This window comes from Chelon labrosus (genome assembly GCF_963514085.1).
Source record: "Chelon labrosus genome assembly, chromosome: 5".
Lineage (NCBI taxonomy): Eukaryota > Metazoa > Chordata > Actinopteri > Mugiliformes > Mugilidae > Chelon > Chelon labrosus.
Window position 1 is genome coordinate 5,709,930 of NC_140341.1, and position 19,855 is coordinate 5,729,784.

Below are 19,855 nucleotides of genomic sequence, written 5' to 3' on the forward strand. Positions count from 1 at the left end.
AACCACGCTCTAGCGCCACCAACGGGTCAAAGTTTGAAGTACATTTGTGCATGTAACTTTTGAACCGTATGTCCGATTTTTGAAAACAAGGTATCCTCGGCATCCTTGGACCACGCCGGGTTCAACGCACCATATGGCGTCAATTTCGGCCATGATGGATTTTCCGCCATTTTGGATTTCATCAAAAACACGAAAAAAGTTTCAGCGGTCACAAATTTTGTCCGATTCTCACGAAAATTGGCACACACCGTCTTCTGACCAATGCGCACAAAAGTTATCAGAAGTCATCTTCAGATTCGAAACCGTTTGGCCGTAACAGCCAATCAAAATTGGCGGCGAAGGCGCCGTTTTCCATTTGAGCTCATATCTCGGCAACGTTTTGGTGCAATGAAACCAAATTTGGTACCACGCTTCCAGACTCTGTCCCAAGTGCACGATAAAAATCTGGTGTCATTTCTCCACTAGGGGGCGCTATAATTAGCAAAACATTGTTTTTGCTCATATCTCTTGATGCGTTTTTATTTGAAATGAAATTACGATATCCACAGATACCGTGGGTTGCCCCAGTGACAGTTCATGCCGACTTTTCGCGTTAGCCAATCGCAGTCGGCGGCAACGCCGCCAAACAGGAAGTTTTCTTATATCTCGGCGACGCTTTGACTTCCGAAGACCAAACTCGGTCACACGCTTCGACACTCCCCTAGAAGTGCGCAATGAAAATTTGGTGTCATTCGGCCACTAGGGGGCGATGTAATTAGCAAAATTGCGTTTTCGCTTACAACTTTTGACCCGTATGCCTGATATTCAAAAACTTGGTACTGTTGGACTCCTTGGATCATGCCGAGATCGACGATACCTATGATGTTAATTTCGCCCCATTGGAATTTCCGCCATTTTGGATTTTATCGAAAACACTTCAAAGTTTTCACGGGTCACAACTTTTGTCCGATCGACACCAAACTTCACACACGTCATCTACGGACCGTGCTTCATTAATGCGTTACTTTTTGTCTTCGGAACTAAAACCGTTCTCCCGTAACAGCCAATCGAAATTTGCGGCGAAGCCCCTAACAGGAAGTGAGCTCATATCTCAGCAGCCCTTGCGTGTATCAAAGCCAAACTCGGTACATGGACTCAGGACCCGATCAGGGGAACGCTCAATAAATTTTGGCGACCTATGACCTCTAGGGGGCGCTGCAATTAGCAACCATGCATTTTGGCCTGTAGCTGTTGATGTCTTTGGAATTAAAATGTACTAATGGTGTCTGGTTATACTGTTAGACGTCATTAGGCCGACCCACGTCAACTTGTGATGTCATCGTAATTGATTCGGCCGCCATATTGGATTTAATCAGAAACATCAAAACATTTTCACAGGTCACAAATTTCATCTGATCTTCACCAAAATTGGAACAGGCCATCTTCGGACCATGCCTTATCGATGTATTTGCTTTCTGGAACAACTGGCAAAAGCATTCGCCAAACAGGATCCTGGCTTTTTTGGCTCGAAACCTGCTGTGACTGCTTAATGCTTTATGTCTGATGCGACTGCATTGAGTTACATGGCAAATCTGCGCTGCCGAACTTCCTGCTTGGCCACCTCAATGCTGCTTGCAGCTTTAATTAGTGATGCAGTGCTACGCAATGCAAACTATTGACCCCCCTCATAGCAAAGCTATGGGGGTCAATAGTTTGCAGTGCAAAGCACTGCAAACTATTGTTCTTCACTACGTTTTTCTTCTTATTAGTGATGCAGTGCTACGCAATGCAAACTATTGACCCCCCTCATAGCAAAGCTATGGGGGTCAATAGTTTGCAGTGCGAAGCACTGCAAACTATTGTTCTTCACTACGTTTTTCTTATTATTATTATTATTATTATTATTATTATTAAACTTTTTCCTACGCATTTTCGAAACCTTTCAACTCAAATACCGTTCGTCGCACACAGACACAAAATACATCAAAACGTGCGTCTCGATCGGACTCGGTGTGCTTCTATACAGTTCTTTCAAACAAGATTTTATCGTGACGTAGTCGCGAAAAAACTGCGACAAATTTCCCTATTGAAATGAATGGAGAAGCCCGAAAAAAAAAAAAATTCAACAGACATTTTCAACAATGAACTGCTCTGGCATACTTTAACCGAGAGACTTCATTTAAACTTTAAAACGTAGGTACTCTTGCCTTCTCTTCAGAGATTCACTTCACTTGTCGACAACTTTTACCGTTTTTAAACTATGAAGCCTCAGAGTTGTGTAGATTTTTACTCAAATTTCAGGGTTTATAATGGGTGTGTATTGCGCGGAATGTTTGTGCTAGAGTGGATGACATCATCAGCTAGAGTGAGGAGGGGAGAAGAAAGTTAGTCAAAAAACTGCACAGAAACTGCTCCCGTGGCCACAAATTTCACACGACAGACATAATTTATACATAGAAACGTAGGAAAATGTGTCTTCTCACTCAAATTCGTCTGCTAAAGCTGTAAGTCTTATAGTTTTGGCGTCAGACACAAAGATGCGCCAGCAACACCCACCCACAGCTCCATAGACTGCCATGTTAAAAAGGCAGGGAAATTTCTGGAGGAAAGCAGACGTAACCTTTCTTTGAATCGCTTTAATAGGTCACATTTCTTCATTTTACCCACAAACTGCATATGTAGACGTTCAGGAAAGCCTCAAGATGCCCAAAGTTAAGTCGGTTCAATGATTGGAAATACGGTTTGGCCACAAGTCCTTCCTGTTCGAGGCGATTTTTCAGCATTTTCTCTCTCTTTCCCCGTCTTCCAACTGACATTCGAACAGGAGCAGTTGACCCTGGTAGCCATGACAACCAGACCCCAACCAGCTTACACACGTTCACACACGCAGCTGCTGGGGACGAGAGGCGGGAAAAGAGCTCTCAGTGGAAAACATGATCTGCCAAAACATTAAAACCCCCCAAACCATTACTGCAGTACTGTAGGGGGCCAGAACCTGACATTGTGACCTTTTCCTTTATTTTAAACACAAATTATATCTGGCTGCTTTGCTGAAACTCCTGACACAACATCCCTGACCCGTTTCCTTCATCTTATTAGGTCAGTGAATACCTCAACTGGTAACAGACGCTAACTACTAGCCGCCCAGTGATTTAGCCGACGACTAGCCTTCCAGCATAGCTCATGTATGTTAGCAAGCTAGCGGAGCTAACGGAGCTAGCTAGCCGCTAGCTAACCGCCGCGGACTCAACCGCGGAGTTAGCCTCGAGCTAACCGCGAGCTAGCCTCGAGCTAACCGCGAGCTAACCGGGATTTAACCGCTAGCTAACCGGGATTTAACCGCGGACCCGCGGGAGTTAAACACGAATTAGCCGCGGCAGCTGGCCGTGAGCTAACGCGGAGGCTAGTGGGGTTAGCCGCCGGCTAATTCGCCGCCTTGCTAACGGGTGCTTATCACAGTAATAATGTTGAAGTTTTACAATTTAAAGGGAAGATATTTTTAAATTAAACTGTGTCAAACTGAAAAATATATTATTCCACCACATAAAGTAGGAAACATTTATGGCTTGCAACAACATTAATGACAGTATATATATATATATAATTGGAGTAATTTAATATAATATGATGTTTTTAATTAAATAAATAATGAGCTGTTGAACACTCATAAGAGTTATATTAAGTATGTTACATAACATTATTTGACATGTCTATTTGTCTGCCTATAGTTTTCCTCCAGCTGATCCAGACAGACTGCAGTGACGTCCAACATGAGACAAAGAGCTGGACTCGCAGGACAATTTGAAGGTCTTCACTTCATCGCTGATTCCTTGTTACAGCCTGGATGTGTTAAGTTTAATATTATTGTTTATCTAACTGTAAGACTGTGCCGTAAACTGTTCAACTATTGCTCAGGTAGGAGTAATGAGTTTTATTGTTAAAATTATTATGATTAACGATCAATTGTTACGATTTGCTCGTTCTTTGTCTGGGGATCCTAGTGAGATCCCTCCCACTCTCTTCCTTATTTGATGCTGGCTTTCAGGTGGAGCTGGGAGGGGTCTGCTGCCTGTACCTGCCCTTCAGTTTGTAGAAGGGCGTAAAGGACGACCCTTCTCAGTGTCTCTCTCTCTCAGCCAGGCCTACTGCATCCTCCTCATCCTGTTTGGTTTGTTGTACCCTGCATGACATCAAACTCACACCCATCCAGTCAGAAGGAACCAGGCCTTAAATGACTATTTGAGTTGTGCTTTTTGTTATAGCTGCTGCTCATGGTAGTAAAGACATGCTACTTAGTAAAGACACTTTCATACCTGTCTTGACGTGACCATTACTTTTTGTAGTCAAACATGGATTATATTATGACTATATGAACAGGTGATCATTAAAGCATCATAGCATGGTAGCATCATGGTAGCATCATTAAAGCATCTTAGCATCATAGCATTGTAGCATCATTAAAGCATCTTAGCATTGTAGTATCTTAGCATCATAGCATCTTAGTATAAGGAAAACACACACTTTATGACAACTACAGATGTTTAACATGTGTCTGCTTTGTTATTAGCTTGTTGCTTACATTTACTTATAACATTTGAAAGACATTTCAATTTTTTTGCATTGTCTTTGATAGGATTAAAGGGTTCCTGTGCTTCGACAGCTGAGAGTGATCATCGTTGATTCATCGCCCTCAACCATCGCAGAGCAGTATCGCCACCTCACCCACACACATACATTCACCACACCTTCATCTACACAGATTTAATTTAAGTATAACATATTACATTAATTTGTCTTAGATTAGATTATTTTACATTAGTTAGTTAGAGTTTAGGTAAAGGTTAGGGTTTAGGTTAGTTTGATAGGTTTGATAGCCTGTTAAGCTTTGAAAAGTATTTTGTCTTGTTTTTTTTTTCTGTCTATTTTTTGTCAGCAGGATGCCTAGGAAGTCCAGACGTTCCATGGCGGTGAAGCAGCGCTGGAGGAGGCTCGACCTGGAGGAGCTGAGGTCCACCCCTTCCCCCCTGGAGGTATTTACACAGTAGATAAGCTTCTGTGCCACAATGACATCTGTCTGCGTGAAAATGGCTCTAGAAATGTTACATCTATTGTTTTCTCCTTAACTGCTGAGTTCTGTATGTGTTTGGTCTTAATGTTTCATCAGACGTCCCCCCCGGCCGGAGAGGAGCCTTCCCACCGACCCTGCTCTCAAGCTCGTCCCCCCGTTCGTGCTCGTGAGTATCTCTCAATGATCAATAAATTAATTCATTCATTCAGCATTGTAGCATCTTGGCATAGTAGCATCATCGTAGCATCGTAGCATCGTACTATCACAGCAATATAGCATGGTATCGCAGACTGCTGCGGCCACTGCATCACTCTCGCGATTTCCCGCAGGGGAATTGTCTAGTTATTATTATTATTATTATTATTATTAAACTTTTTCCTACGCATTTTCGAAACCTTTCAACTCAAATACCGTTCGCCGCACACAGACACAAAATACATCAAAACGTGCGTCTCGATCGGACTCGGTGTGCTTCTATACAGTTCTTTCAAACAAGATTTTTTCGCGACGTAGTCGCGAAAAAACTGCGACAAATTTCCCTATTGAAATGAATGGAGAAGCCCGAAAAAAAAAAAAATTCAACAGACATTTTCAACAATGAACTGCTCTGGCATACTTTAACCGAGAGACTTCATTTAAACTTTAAAACGTAGGTACTCTTGCCTTCTCTTCAGAGATTCACTTCACTTAGCGACAACTTTTACCGTTTTTAAACTATGAAGCCTCAGAGTTGTGTAGGTTTTTACTCAAATTTCAGGGTTTATAATGGGTGTGTATTGCGCGGAATGTTTGTGCTAGAGTGGATGACATCATCAGCTAGAGTGAGGAGGGGAGAAGAAAGTTAGTCAAAAAACTGCACAGAAACTGCTCCCGTGGCCACAAATTTCACACGACAGACATAATTTATACATAGAAACGTAGGAAAATGTGTCTTCTCACTCAAATTCGTCTGCTAAAGCTGTAAGTCTTATAGTTTTGGCGTCAGACACAAAGATGCGCCAGCAACACCCACCCACAGCTCCATAGACTGCCATGTTAAAAAGGCAGGGAAATTTCTGGAGGAAAGCAGACGTAACCTTTCTTTGAATCGCTTTGAATAGGTCACATTTCTTCATTTTACCTACAAATTACACATCTAGACGTTCAGGAAAGCCTCAAGATGCCCAAAGTTAAGTCGGTTCAATGATTGGAAATACGGTTTGGCCACAAGTCCTTCCTGTTCGAGGCGATTTTTCAGCATTTTCTCTCTCTCTCCCCGTCTTCCAACTGACATTCTAACAGGAGCAGTTGACCCTGGTAGCCATGACAACCAGACCCCCACCAGCTTACACACGTTCACACACGCAGCTGCTGGGGACGAGAGGCGGGAAAAGAGCTCTCAGTGGAAAACATGATCTGCCAAAACATTAAAACCCCCCAAACCATTACTGCAGTACTGTAGGGGGCCAGAACCTGACATTATGACCTTTTTCTTTATTTTAAACACAAATTATATCTGGCTGCTTTGCTGAAACTCCTGACACAACATCCCTGACCCGTTTCCTTCATCTTATTAGGTCAGTGAATAGCTAAACTGCTAACAGACGCTAACGACTAGCCGCCCAGTGATTTAGCCGACGACTGGCCTTCCAGCATAGCTCATGTATGTTAGCAAGCTAGCGGAGCTAACGGAGCTAGCTAGCCGCTATCTTAACGCCGCGGACTCAACCGCGGAGTTAGCCTCGAGCTAACCGCTAACTAACCGCTAGCTAACCGGGATTTAACCGCGGACCCGCGGGAGTTAAACACGAATTAGCCGCGGCAGTTCGCCGTGAGCTAACGCGGAGGCTAGTGGGGTTAGCCGCCGGCTAATTCGCCGCCTTGCTAGCGGGTGCTTATCACAGTAATAATGTTGAAGTTTTACAATTTAAAGGGAAGATATTTTTAAATTAAACTGTGTCAAACTGAAAAATATATTATTCCACCACATAAAGTAGGAAACATTTATGGCTTGCAACAACATTAATGACAGTATATATATATAATTGGAGTAATTTAATATAATATGATGTTTTTAATTAAATAAATAATGAGCTGTTGAACACTCATAAGAGTTATATTAAGTATGTTACATAACATTATTTGACATGTCTATTTTTCTGCCTATAGTTTTCCTCCAGCTGATCCAGACAGACTGCAGTGACGTCCAACATGAGACAAAGAGCTGGACTCGCAGGACAATTTGAAGGTCTTCACTTCATCGCTGATTCCTTGTTACAGCCTGGATGTGTTAAGTTTAATATTATTGTTTATCTAACTGTAAGACTGTGCCGTAAACTGTTAAACTATTGCTCAGGTAGGAGTAATGAGTTTTATTGTTAAAATTATTATGATTAACGATCAATTGTTACGATTTGCTCGTTCTTTGTCTGGGGATCCTAGTGAGATCCCTCCCACTCTCTTCCTTATGTGATGCTGGCTTTCAGGTGGAGCTGGGAGGGCTCTGCTGCCTGTACCTGCCCTTCAGTTTGTAGAAGGGCGTAAAGGACGACCCTTCTCAGTGTCTCTCTCTCTCAGCCAGGCCTACTGCATCCTCCTCATCCTGTTTGGTTTGTTGTACCCTGCATGACATCAAACTCACACCCATCCAGTCAGAAGGAACCAGGCCTTAAATGACTATTTGAGTTGTGCTTTTTGTTATAGCTGCTGCTCATGGTAGTAAAGACATGCTACTTAGTAAAGACATTCGCGACGTAAGTCGCGAATACTTTCATACCTGTCTTGACCTGACCATTACTTTTTGTAGTCAAACATGAAATTATTTGCGACGTAAGTCGCAAATATTTTCACCAGGATTATATTATGACTATATGAACAGGTGATCATTAAAGCATCATAGCATCTTAGTATAATTGCATTGTAGCATCTTAGCATCGTAGCAACATAGTATCTTAGCTTTGTAGCATCTTAGTATCATAGCATCTTAGTATCTTGGCATAGTAGCATCATCATAGCATCGTACTATCACAGCAATATAGCATGGTATCGCAGACTGCTGCGGCCACTGCATCACTCTCGCGATTTCCCGCAGGGGAATTGTCTAGTTATTATTATTATTATTATTTTTCCGCCATGGGAGTCTATGGCAGCCCATAGAACCGTATGGTAAAAAGTTGTCAAATTTTGCACACAGCTTAAGGACAGTCTCAACTTTACATTGACTGAGTTTCATGTAAGCACTAACCACGCTCTAGCGCCACCAACGGGTCAAAGTTTGAAGTACATTTGTGCATGTAACTTTTGAACCGTATGTCCGATTTTTGAAAACAAGGTATCCTCGGCATCCTTGGACCACGCCGGGTTCAACGCACCATATGGCGTCAATTTCGGCCATGATGGATTTTCCGCCATTTTGGATTTCATCAAAAACACGAAAAAAGTTTCAGCGGTCACAAATTTTGTCCGATTCTCACGAAAATTGGCACACACCGTCTTCTGACCAATGCGCACAAAAGTTATCAGAAGTCATCTTCAGATTCGAAACCGTTTGGCCGTAACAGCCAATCAAAATTGGCGGCGAAGGCGCCGTTTTCCATTTGAGCTCATATCTCGGCAACGTTTTGGTGCAATGAAACCAAATTTGGTACCACGCTTCCAGACTCTGTCCCAAGTGCACGATAAAAATCTGGTGTCATTTCTCCACTAGGGGGCGCTATAATTAGCAAAACATTGTTTTTGCTCATATCTCTTGATGCGTTTTTATTTGAAATGAAATTACGATATCCACAGATACCGTGGGTTGCCCCAGTGACAGTTCATGCCGACTTTTCGCGTTAGCCAATCGCAGTCGGCGGCAACGCCGCCAAACAGGAAGTTTTCTTATATCTCGGCGACGCTTTGACTTCCGAAGACCAAACTCGGTCACGCGCTTCGACACTCCCCTAGAAGTGCGCAATGAAAATTTGGTGTCACTCGGCCACTAGGGGGCGATGTAATTAGCAAAATTGCGTTTTCGCTTATAACTTTTGACCCGTATGCCTGATATTCAAAAACTTGGTACTGTTGGACTCCTTGGATCATGCCGAGATCGACGATACCTATGATGTTAATTTCGCCCCATTGGAATTTCCGCCATTTTGGATTTTATCGAAAACACTTCAAAGTTTTCACGGGTCACAACTTTTGTCCGATCGACACCAAACTTCACACACGTCATCTACGGACCGTGCTTCATTAATGCGTTACTTTTTGTCTTCGGAACTAAAACCGTTCTCCCGTAACAGCCAATCGAAATTTGCGGCGAAGCCCCTAACAGGAAGTGAGCTCATATCTCAGCAGCCCTTGCGTGTATCAAAGCCAAACTCGGTACATGGACTCAGGACCCGATCAGGGGAACGCTCAATAAATTTTGGCGACCTATGACCTCTAGGGGGCGCTGCAATTAGCAACCATGCATTTTGGCCTGTAGCTGTTGATGTCTTTGGAATTAAAATGTACTAATGGTGTCTGGTTATACTGTTAGACGTCATTAGGCCGACCCACGTCAACTTGTGATGTCATCGTAATTGATTCGGCCGCCATATTGGATTTAATCAGAAACATCAAAACATTTTCACAGGTCACAAATTTCATCTGATCTTCACCAAAATTGGAACAGGCCATCTTCGGACCATGCCTTATCGATGTATTTGCTTTCTGGAACAACTGGCAAAAGCATTCGCCAAACAGGATCCTGGCTTTTTTGGCTCGAAACCTGCTGTGACTGCTTAATGCTTTATGTCTGATGCGACTGCATTGAGTTACATGGCAAATCTGCGCTGCCGAACTTCCTGCTTGGCCACCTCAATGCTGCTTGCAGCTTTAATGATATTTGTTATTCTAGATGTTCTCCACTGTAGTGTTTGTTTTTTTTTTTAAATCTCCATGAGAGCAACCATGTTAATGCATGTAAGTGCAAATTTACACCAAATTCCAGAAAAGCATTTTAAAAAAGTGAATCTGTGTTTGTTACTGCTGGATGTTTAAGTTCATCACTAAGGAACCATCATCTACACTTGAGGTTCTTAAACTGGGCTTGGCTCAAATCTTACACTCTAACCATACCGGAAAAATGTTTTAGCAAAATTTAAAGTTCAGTTAGGTGTCGTGTCAATGCACAAACTAAAAAATGAAATACTTGTAAAAACATCTGGTTGAAAACACATGTGGTGATTCTCACTCAGATTAATACATTTACACAGATAAGGCATAACATTATGACCACCTTCCTAATATTGTGTAGGTCTCCCTTGTGCCTCCAAAATGGATGTGACTCATCAGAGAATGACATGGGCCTTCTGAGGGTGTCCTGTGGTGTCTGGCAACAGCATGTTGTTAGTGGGGGGCCTTTGAGGGGAGGGGCCTCTCTGGATTGTCCCACAGATACTTGATCAGTTTGAGATCTAGTGAATTTGGAGGCCAGGTCAACACCTTGTGCTGTTCTTCATGTTTTTTTGAGTTGTTCCGTGTGTGTGTGTCTGTGTCAGGCTGCATAATACTGGGAATGGCTGCTGCCATCAAGGAGGTTCATTGTTATGGGGTGGGGGTGCCTGGTCTGGTCTAGGTGGGTGCTACATGTCTAAGTAACATCCACACCAATGAATGCCAGGTCCAAAAGTTTCCCAGCAGAACATTGAACTGTCACAAGATGGTCAATGTTATTTACTTCTCCTGTAAGTGGTCATAACATTGTGGCTGATGGGTGGATATACTGTCTGTGTGTATTTACAATACAATTCAATACACGTATGGTCACTTGCACTGCATGGAGTCAGTCAAGGCTTTCATGACATGTCTCTGTCAGTTGTCACATGTGATGGTAACCAGTAGTTGCCAGAAAGAGGTGCAACTCCTTGAATGTTGTTGTCGGCCTCCCTGAACTGATTCCTCTTTATTGCCTCATCACTTTTGGAGCGACATCCCGTTCTCAATACTGTCAGTAAGGTGCCAATGCCTTAGAAAGGCACCAAGATCTCAAGGAGGAAGTTCTGTTGCCCTCATCTGACCCATGCCTTTAAACAATGATGAGATCCCACTGATGATTTGAATGCATTTTGTGCCCCATGGCTCTTGTAGTATCGTGCAACAAAGACCACGTCAACAAAATCTCACAAGATCTGTTTGCAGTTAATCAGATGAAGATAGGAGTGTGCTATTTCACATAATGGTTGTTTAAAGTTTATTAAAGTATAAAAGACTGTACACACATTTTTTTTCTTTTTTTTTTTCTCCTATGAAATGTCTCATGGTGGTTTTCAGTGGCGTAACATAGGTAACTTTTAAAATACAGAAACATAAGTCCTGATAATGATTTACTTTTGTTAGTTGTTGTTTTTTTTTTTTTTTTCCATCACAAACACCTGCTGATTCATTCAGAAAAAGCAAATAATGACTCATTTAACGTAATCCTTTTCCAACATATAATGTTTAACAAAATCCTCACAAATTTACCTCCACTTAACACAAAAAACATCAGTAAATCAATATACATTAATTCTGAAAAGACAAGAAGGAAGATTTTTCTGACAGTGAACCTTTGTTTCATTTAATCCCTGCAGGGATTTCTCTGTAATCATCTGAGCAATCGATATTAATTTCATCTGCGTGCTTTCAGTGGATTTTAGGGCTTTGAGTGTTATTGACTGTATGTCATAAAAACAATAACAGTGTGGAAATACCAGATCCTATATGAATTAAAACAATATTGAACAATAAAACAAAAAAAAAGGCATGTTTTCTTTTACCTCTGACTTTTAATTTAAATTTCAATTCCACTGCTTTACAATCCATACAATATTTAAGTCACATGTTACAGCAGCACAGAGACAAATAAACAAATAAATGTGAAGAATAAATACACCTAACCTATAAAACGCTATACACAGCATCCCGTCCATTTAGTATGTATGTATAGTATAGTGGTAGTAGTAGTAGAAGTATACATCAGTATAATAAGATTAACATGACAGAGATATATGCAAAACACAGTAAATTAAGTATTATTTTGAGTAGTTATTTTTTTTTGATTGATTAAGTTTATTTAAGTGTCAAACACCATGGTGCCCAGCCCACATGGGCTTATTAGACACTGAAGCAATAATTTACACAATAGTCTCCAGATAGCCACGTACACAGAGATACCCAACATAACACCACTAAAAATAAGTACAAAAATAAAAAAGCTTGTTAAACTGGATACAGAATACTTTGTCTTAAATACCAGGCCTTTTCTATAAATTTGGCCAAAGCAAAAACATCATTTTCAAACAGCCAGCACAAAATCTCTCCTTCATATTGCCAGTATGTAGTAGTAGTACTACTATTAGTATAATAGGTGAAAAAACTTAGAAACTAGTTATTTTTGCCCTGATAAACAGCCTCTTAATGTGTTTGGAGATTTCTTTCATCTTTAGTCCGTATATGATTGGATTGAAAAGAGGATGATATGTCACTATTTGCAAAGTCATTATCAAACGAGCGGTTTGGGTCAAATCTATTTCCAGTCGTGCTATAATCACATCGTACGAACTCAAGCACGAAAAGCTAATTAAAACCAGCAGGTGAGGCAAACAGGTCTGAGCAGCTTTTTTCCTGACTTCCCTGCAGCTTTGGTAGGCGATTATAAATATCTTTGTGTAAGTGAAAAGTATGAAAAGCATTGGGAAAAGCACAGTATTGAGCAGGATAAAAACACCGTAAACTAAATATATGGTTTTGGAAGTCATGCAATAGAGTTTGCTCAGTGCATTGTTACAAAAAACTCCATTCAAAGTAAAGCTGCAGAGTTTTAGACCACTACTCATTATGACAGATGGTACAAGCTGACAAGCAGGCGCAAGCCAAGCAAAAACCAGCAAAATATTGACAGTCCTTTTTCTCATGACAGTTGCATATTGCAGAGGTTTACATATAGACACATACCTGTCATAGGCCATGACTGACAAAAGTAAGAATTCAGAACCGCTTAAAGAGTAATAAATAAAAATCTGAATGCTGCACAGTGAACGAGATATGATCTGCTGCTCAGATAAAAAGTCAATCAAAAGTCTTGGGTAGATATTAGTGCTGAAAAGAACAGAGTTCAGCAACAGCGCTGCAATGAAAATGTACATAGGCTCATGGAGGCTTTTTTGAATCCAGATGATCCAAAAAACACCCAAATTACCACAGAGTATTAGAATATAAACAGTAAACATGATCACAAAATACAGGAATTTATACTTGTGCAACTCCACATGTCCACCAAAAGTTATATAAGTTGAATTTAGTTCATTGTTCATCAGATCCATAAAAACCAAAATGCTAAGCAGTGCTGTAAAACAATATAGTCCTTTTTAACTAGTCTTTGTCACCCACTAAAAGTGTGTTTACCTGAGTCACCTCCAGCACCAACAAAGTGGACTGATGGAGACGGCGAAAAGTTTTTTTTATCTGAGTTCTTAATCCTCCATAGATCTCATTATCCATTTACGACTGGCATGTAAACGTGTTCATTAAACCCCTTGAGACTGGAAATTATGTGTTAGGACATTTGTTATTCTAAAACACCACAAGTTCTCCAGTGTGGTGTTTGTTAAGTCTTCACAAGAGCAACCATTTCCATCTAAATACACATTTACACCAAAATTTAAAAAAAGCTTTTAAAATGAGTGAATCAGTGTTTGTTATAGCTGGATGTTAATTAACTAAAGGAACAAGATAAAACCACCATCAACTTGACTTGAGGTTCTTAAACTGGCCTCTGTGGATCATCCCACAGATACTTGATCAGTTTGGTATCTAGTGAATTTGGAGGCCAGGTCAACACCTTGTGCTGTTCTTCATGTTTTTTTAAGTGTGCCTGTGTCAGGCTGCATCCTGCTGGAGATGGCTGCTGCAATCAAGGAGTCATTGCTATGGGGTGTGGGTGCCTGGTCTGGTCTAGGTGGGTGCTACATGTCTAAGTAACATCCACATGAATGAATGCCATGTCCAAATGTTTCCCAGCAGAACACTGAATTGTCACAAGATGGTCAATGTTATTTATTTGACCTGTCAGTGGTTCTGCATGTGTGCACACATGCAGAACTAAACAAGACACAGGTGAAACTAATGGAGGGAGGAGCATGCAGACAAAAGATACAAGGCATGACAGATGTGTGCAATCACAAAGGAGATAAAAATATAAACTAATTCAAAGCACACAGTAATGACACAACATTAACAAGACATTTCTGAACTGCAGTTTAGTGGGGGAAAAAGCAAGATTTTGTGACTTGCGCTACTATGAGCCGATTAGCAGGAGGACAATATCAGTAAACAGGTGTGTTCCTAATTAAGCATTCAGTGGTTGCATGTGAACAGGCTTTTCAACATAACCTACGACACAAATAAACGCATAACTGCCTATGCCACGGTTGATAAGTAAGAAATCAGAACCTCCTAATGAGTAATATATAAAATATTGTGTCAAGACGGGGTGGTGGGGAATGGAGTTTTAGACCCAAATGCAGGACTCAAGGAAGGAGTGGGCGAAAAAGATTTTTTTAATTTAAAAAAAACAACCAAACTGACAAAAACTAAGGACGCTGCTGACGTGGCAGGATTTCCAAAGACAAAAATCAAAAAACACTATCAAAACTATGACCTGGCATAAAAAAAAAAAACTATGGCATGGAAAACATGAACAAACTATGGCATGGAACATGGACAAGACAAACAGTATGACATGACAAGGAACAAAGGGGAAGGCAGGGCTATATATACACACACGAGGAACAGAGGGGTGACGAGACACAGGTGAAGCAAATCAAGAAATAACACAAGGTGAAACCAAAGACCTAATCAAAAGGAAAAAAGACATGGAGTAACAAAAACAGGAAGTCCAGAACTTAACAAAATATAACAGGAAACAGAACAGAAAAACTAAACACTAACCATGACTATGAAAAAACCAAGAACTTAACAAAATTCAATAAACAGAATCCCAAGAAACTAAACCATGACAGAAAACATGACAGAATAAACTAAACCATGACTATGAAGACAGAAGAAACTAAACCATGACAATGAAAACCCAAGAAAGGAAGACATGACGGAAGACATGATGGAAGACATGACGGAAGACATGACGGAAGACATGACAGAAAACGTGACAGAAAACGTGACATATTGAAAGAGACAAGCTGAACATGATATGACCTCACTGGTCACTCGAATGGCCACCTGAGGCTCCAAAATAACTAATAGCTAATTTCCCAGTTGATGATAACACACAGGGGCTGTACAGTGGTGTGGTGGTTAGCACTGATGCCTCACAGCATGGAGATTCTGGGTACCACTGTTGTCTGTCTCTCTGTGTTGGCCCTGTGATAGACTGGAGCATGGTATACCCCACCTCTCGCCCAATGATAGCTGAGATACTCTCCAGTCCCCCTCCCACAACCCTCCAAAGGACAAGCAGTTACAGAAAATGAATGAATGAATGACAACAGACTGGGTGAATTAATTTATATTAAAGCTTTAATTTATGCACAATTAAAGGTAGGTGTAGTCACAAGTTGGAGTCTGGCAGTGCTAAGATGGAGAAGGCCGATTCCAATACAACCAGCTTCAAAACGGTTCTTCAGGAACCCTATGTGTGATAGCACAGAGTGTTCATCCATCTTTACATAAAGTCAATGAGTTTGATGTCCACCAAAAGACACACTAAATGTGTATTTTAAGCAGAGCTCTGATTTAGAAATGTGCAGTAGGACATCAGGGAATGGACATGGGCCTTCTGAGGGTGTGCTGTTGTGTCCAGCAACAGAATGTTGTTTAGTGTCCTATGCACAGGAAAAACAGCAGTTTAGAACATACAACAAAATTCATACTTTACAAGTCAACCATAAAAGAAACAGTAAAAAAAAAAAAGAAAAAAGAAAAAAGAATGCACTATTAAATCTAAAAAGAAAGATATATAAAACAAGTGCAGAAGAAATCAGTTAAATCAAAAGTTTAAAACCTGAGTTGGGAAAGTTGTATCTTACAATGACAATAAAGGTTTTTATATTTCTATTTTCTTCATTCAGGATTGTGCCTATATGATATGCGTGGACAACATAGATAGTTTTACTTCATGTCTGTTCTGTGATGAACTGGTCTGCTACTTTAAATAGTGGTGTACCCCAAAGCTGTATTTTGGGCCCCATTTTATTTCCATTTCACAACTGTTTTTTGAACATATAACATCCCTTACCGTTACTACACACGTGTTGATATTGCACCATGCTTGGCGCTGTCAAGGACTAATGCAGCTCTGCAAAATGTGCTAAGTAATCAAAATTTGGCACAATTGATCCCCCTCCCCCCCAGTGACACACACACTTATCTCTTGCTCTCAATCCAGGAGCTTGTGAATAAACCAGGTTTATTCATCAGAGTTTAGACTCACACTTATACATATTAACAGAAAAAAATATTACCACATTAGAATTGGTGAAGTATAATCACATAAATATATGGAACAAAGGCAAGTTTGGGCCATTACAACTTAAAAATGACGATGAACATTATGGACAGCATCAGTATGCAGTCAGGTTTGCTAGTTGCAAAAAAAGATTTAATGAATGCACAGATTAACTCGGTATAGGAAAATACAAAAACAATTTGGAGTTGATGATACTCAAAGATCAGACAAATCACATGTAATGTTATAAAAGCAGTGACTCTGTCGGTTAAAACTTTGGCACATTAGTTTTGATTGTCTTGACAGAACAACTGAACAACTTCTTGAGGTGTTTAGAGATTTCCTTCATTTTTACTCCATATATGATCGGATTAAAGAGAGGATTGTACAAAACCACTTGTAAGGACATAATTAAACGCACAATTTGGGGGAAATCAAATTGTATTCGAGCTACAATGACGTCATACGCACAAAGACAGGAGAAGCTGATCAGAACAAGCAGGTGAGGTAAACAGGTCTCTGCAGCTTTCCTTCTGACTTCTCCGCAGCTTCGATGCGTGACTATAAATATCTTTGTGTATGTGAAAAGGATGAAAAGCACAGGCAAGAGTGAAACATTTAGCAAAACTACCACACCATACACAGACAGCACTCTTGAGCTCTCACAGTGAAGTTTATACACTGAGTTATTGCAAAAGACTCCACTCAAAGAAAAGGCACAGAGCTTTCTATTAGCACTCAGTGCAACTATACTTGCAACTTGACAAGCAGGTGTGAGCCAAGCCAAACCGAGGAACACATTAACTGTTATTTCCTTCATGATTGTTGGATATTGCAGAGGTTTACATATAGACACATATCTATCGTAAGCCATGGCGGCTAAAAGTAAGAAATCTGAACCCCCTAAAGAGTAATAAATAAACAACTGAAAGAGACAACCTGAATAAGAGATGATCTGTCTATCTGATAAAATATCAATGAGGAGCTTCGGGTAGATGGTTGTGCTGAAAAGAACAGAGTTCACTGACAATGCTGCAATGAAAATGTACATAGGCTCATGGAGGTTTTGGTGAAACCAGATTAGGTACACAATAGTGGAATTACTGCAGATGATCAAAGCATAAACTGTGAACATGATTAAAAAATAAAGATATCTGTATTTGTGAACTTCTACATAACCGTCAAATTTTATGTATGTAGCATTGAATTTATCGTCCATTATTATTGTCAGAAACAAGACATTAATGAATACAACAGGTAGACTGCGTAACAGGCATAACAACTGAGGAAAGATTGTTGAGTCATGAGATACCTGACCATGAGATCCACCGTCATCTATGAGAGCAGGTACTGTTACTGAGATGATTTTATGACACGCATGGCACGTGAAACTCTGGAGGGTCCGACCCATAGGGGCTGTTGGTGCATGTTCGCTTCTGCCTGTGTGTTTTTTGTTTGTTTGTTTTTTTTTTTTTACCTGATCTTTATTAAAGATGTTATCATTAAGATTTCAGTTGTGGTCAGTGTGCCTTCATACACCGCCGGCAGCCAGGGGTCAAGAAATAGTTTGGGGCCCTGTGAAATAATTTGAGACTGAGGAAGCCCAGATGGTTACCTTTTGGCCCATGTATGGCTTTCTCTGGGGCCCAAGAACCAAGAAACACCAGGTTTGTCTGTTTTTAAGTATTATCCACCAATTATTCTTTTTATTTTTCAGTTTTGTGAAGCTGCTCTGTACAGCTAGATTAAGAAGCGACAACCTCCTACTCTGTAAAATGAAGGAAACACCAAAGTGCCAAAATCTGTAATTCCTCGAATGGCCACCTGAGGCTCCAAAATAACTAATAGCTAATTTCCCCGTTCATGATAACATACAGGGGCGGAACAGTGGCGTGGTGGTTAGCACTGATGCCTCGCAGCATGGAAATTCTGGATACCAATGTTGTCTGTCCCACTGTGTTGGCCCTGCGATAGACTGGAGTCATGTCCAGGGTGTACCCCACCTCTCGCCCAATGACAGCTGAGATAGGCTCCAATCGAGCGCCACGGTGGCGAGGTGAGTAGCACTGATGCCTCTAATCCATGTCCCGACTGAGGCTTTGTGTGTGGAGTTTGCATGTTCTCCCTGTGTCTGCGTGGGTTCTCTCCGGGTACTTCGGCTTCCTCCCAGAAATGCTTGTTAGGTTAATTAGTGATTCTAAATTGGCCGTAGGTGTGAGTGTGAATGGTTGTCTGTTTCTCTGTGTTAGCCCTGCGGTAGACTGTCCAGGGTGTACCCCGCCTTTCGCCCGATGACGTGTACCCCGCCTTTCGCAGCTCCAGCAGACCCCACAACCCTTAACAGGAATAAGCGGTTACAGAAGATGAATGAATGAATAAATGATAGGCTTCAGTCTCCCTCCCACAACCCTCCAGAGGACAAGCAGTTACAGAAAATGTATGAATGAATGACAACATACTGGATGAATTACTTTATATTAAAGCTTTAATTTATGCACAATTAAAGGTAGGTGTCGTCACAAGTTGGAGTCTGGCAGTGCTAAGATGGAGAAGTCCGATTCCAACACAATCGGCCTCAAAACGGTTCTTAAGAAACATTATGTGTGATGACACAGATGGCTCATTCATCTTTACATAAAGTCAGTGAGTTTGATGCCAAAAGACACACTAGATGTGTATTTGAAGCAGAGCTGTGATTAGAAATGTGCAGCAGGACATCAGGGAATGGACATGGGCCTTCTGTGGGTGTGCTGTTGTGTCTTGCAACAGAATGTTGTTTAGTATCATATGCACAGGAAAAACGGCAGTTTAGAACATACAACAAAATCCTTACTTTACAAGTCAACCACAAAAGAAACAGTAAAAAATAAATAAAAAGAAAATGAAAGTAGGGCGGCACAGTGGAGAGGTGGTTAGCACTGATGCCCCACAGTGAGAAGGCCCCGGGTTCGAATCCATAGGCCGACTGGGCCTTTCTGTGTGGAGTTTGCATGTTCTGCATGTTCTCCCTGGGTCTGCGTGGATTCTCCGGGTACTCCGGCTTCCTCCCACCATCCAGAGACATGCTCATTAGGTTAATTGGTGATTCTAAATTGGTCGTAGGTGTGAGTGTGAATGGTTGTCTCTCTCTATGTGTTAGCCCTGCGATAGACTGGCTACCTGTCCAGGCTGTACCCCGCCTCTTGCCCGATGACAGTTGGGATAGGCTCCAGCAGACCCTTTCGACCCTTCACAGAATAAGTGGTTACGGAAGATGAATGAAGAATAAGCAGTTACAGAAGATGAATGAATGAATGAAAATGAAAGTAATATTAAATCTAAAAGAAAGAAATATAAAACAATAGACTAAAACAAAGTGCAGA

General features: G+C 41.0%; 2 protein-coding genes across 2 annotated transcripts; both read right to left on the minus strand.

Moving 5' to 3' along the window:
- Nucleotides 1-11,972: 11,972 nt before the first annotated feature.
- Nucleotides 11,973-13,679, minus strand: LOC311488326 (olfactory receptor 4B13-like). The gene has a single exon (XM_084544955.1). It carries the CDS (start codon nucleotides 13,351-13,353, stop codon nucleotides 12,409-12,411), a length of 945 nt encoding a protein of 314 aa, XP_084401081.1. The 5' UTR covers nucleotides 13,354-13,679; the 3' UTR covers nucleotides 11,973-12,408.
- Nucleotides 13,680-16,844: 3,165 nt separating this feature from the next.
- On the minus strand, nucleotides 16,845-17,712 carry LOC311488764 (olfactory receptor 4D6-like; the record flags this gene model as incomplete). The annotated part of the gene is given in 2 exon segments (XM_084545613.1): nucleotides 16,845-16,868; nucleotides 16,870-17,712. Coding segments are annotated over 2 exon segments (867 nt in total).
- Nucleotides 17,713-19,855: the final 2,143 nt, after the last annotated feature.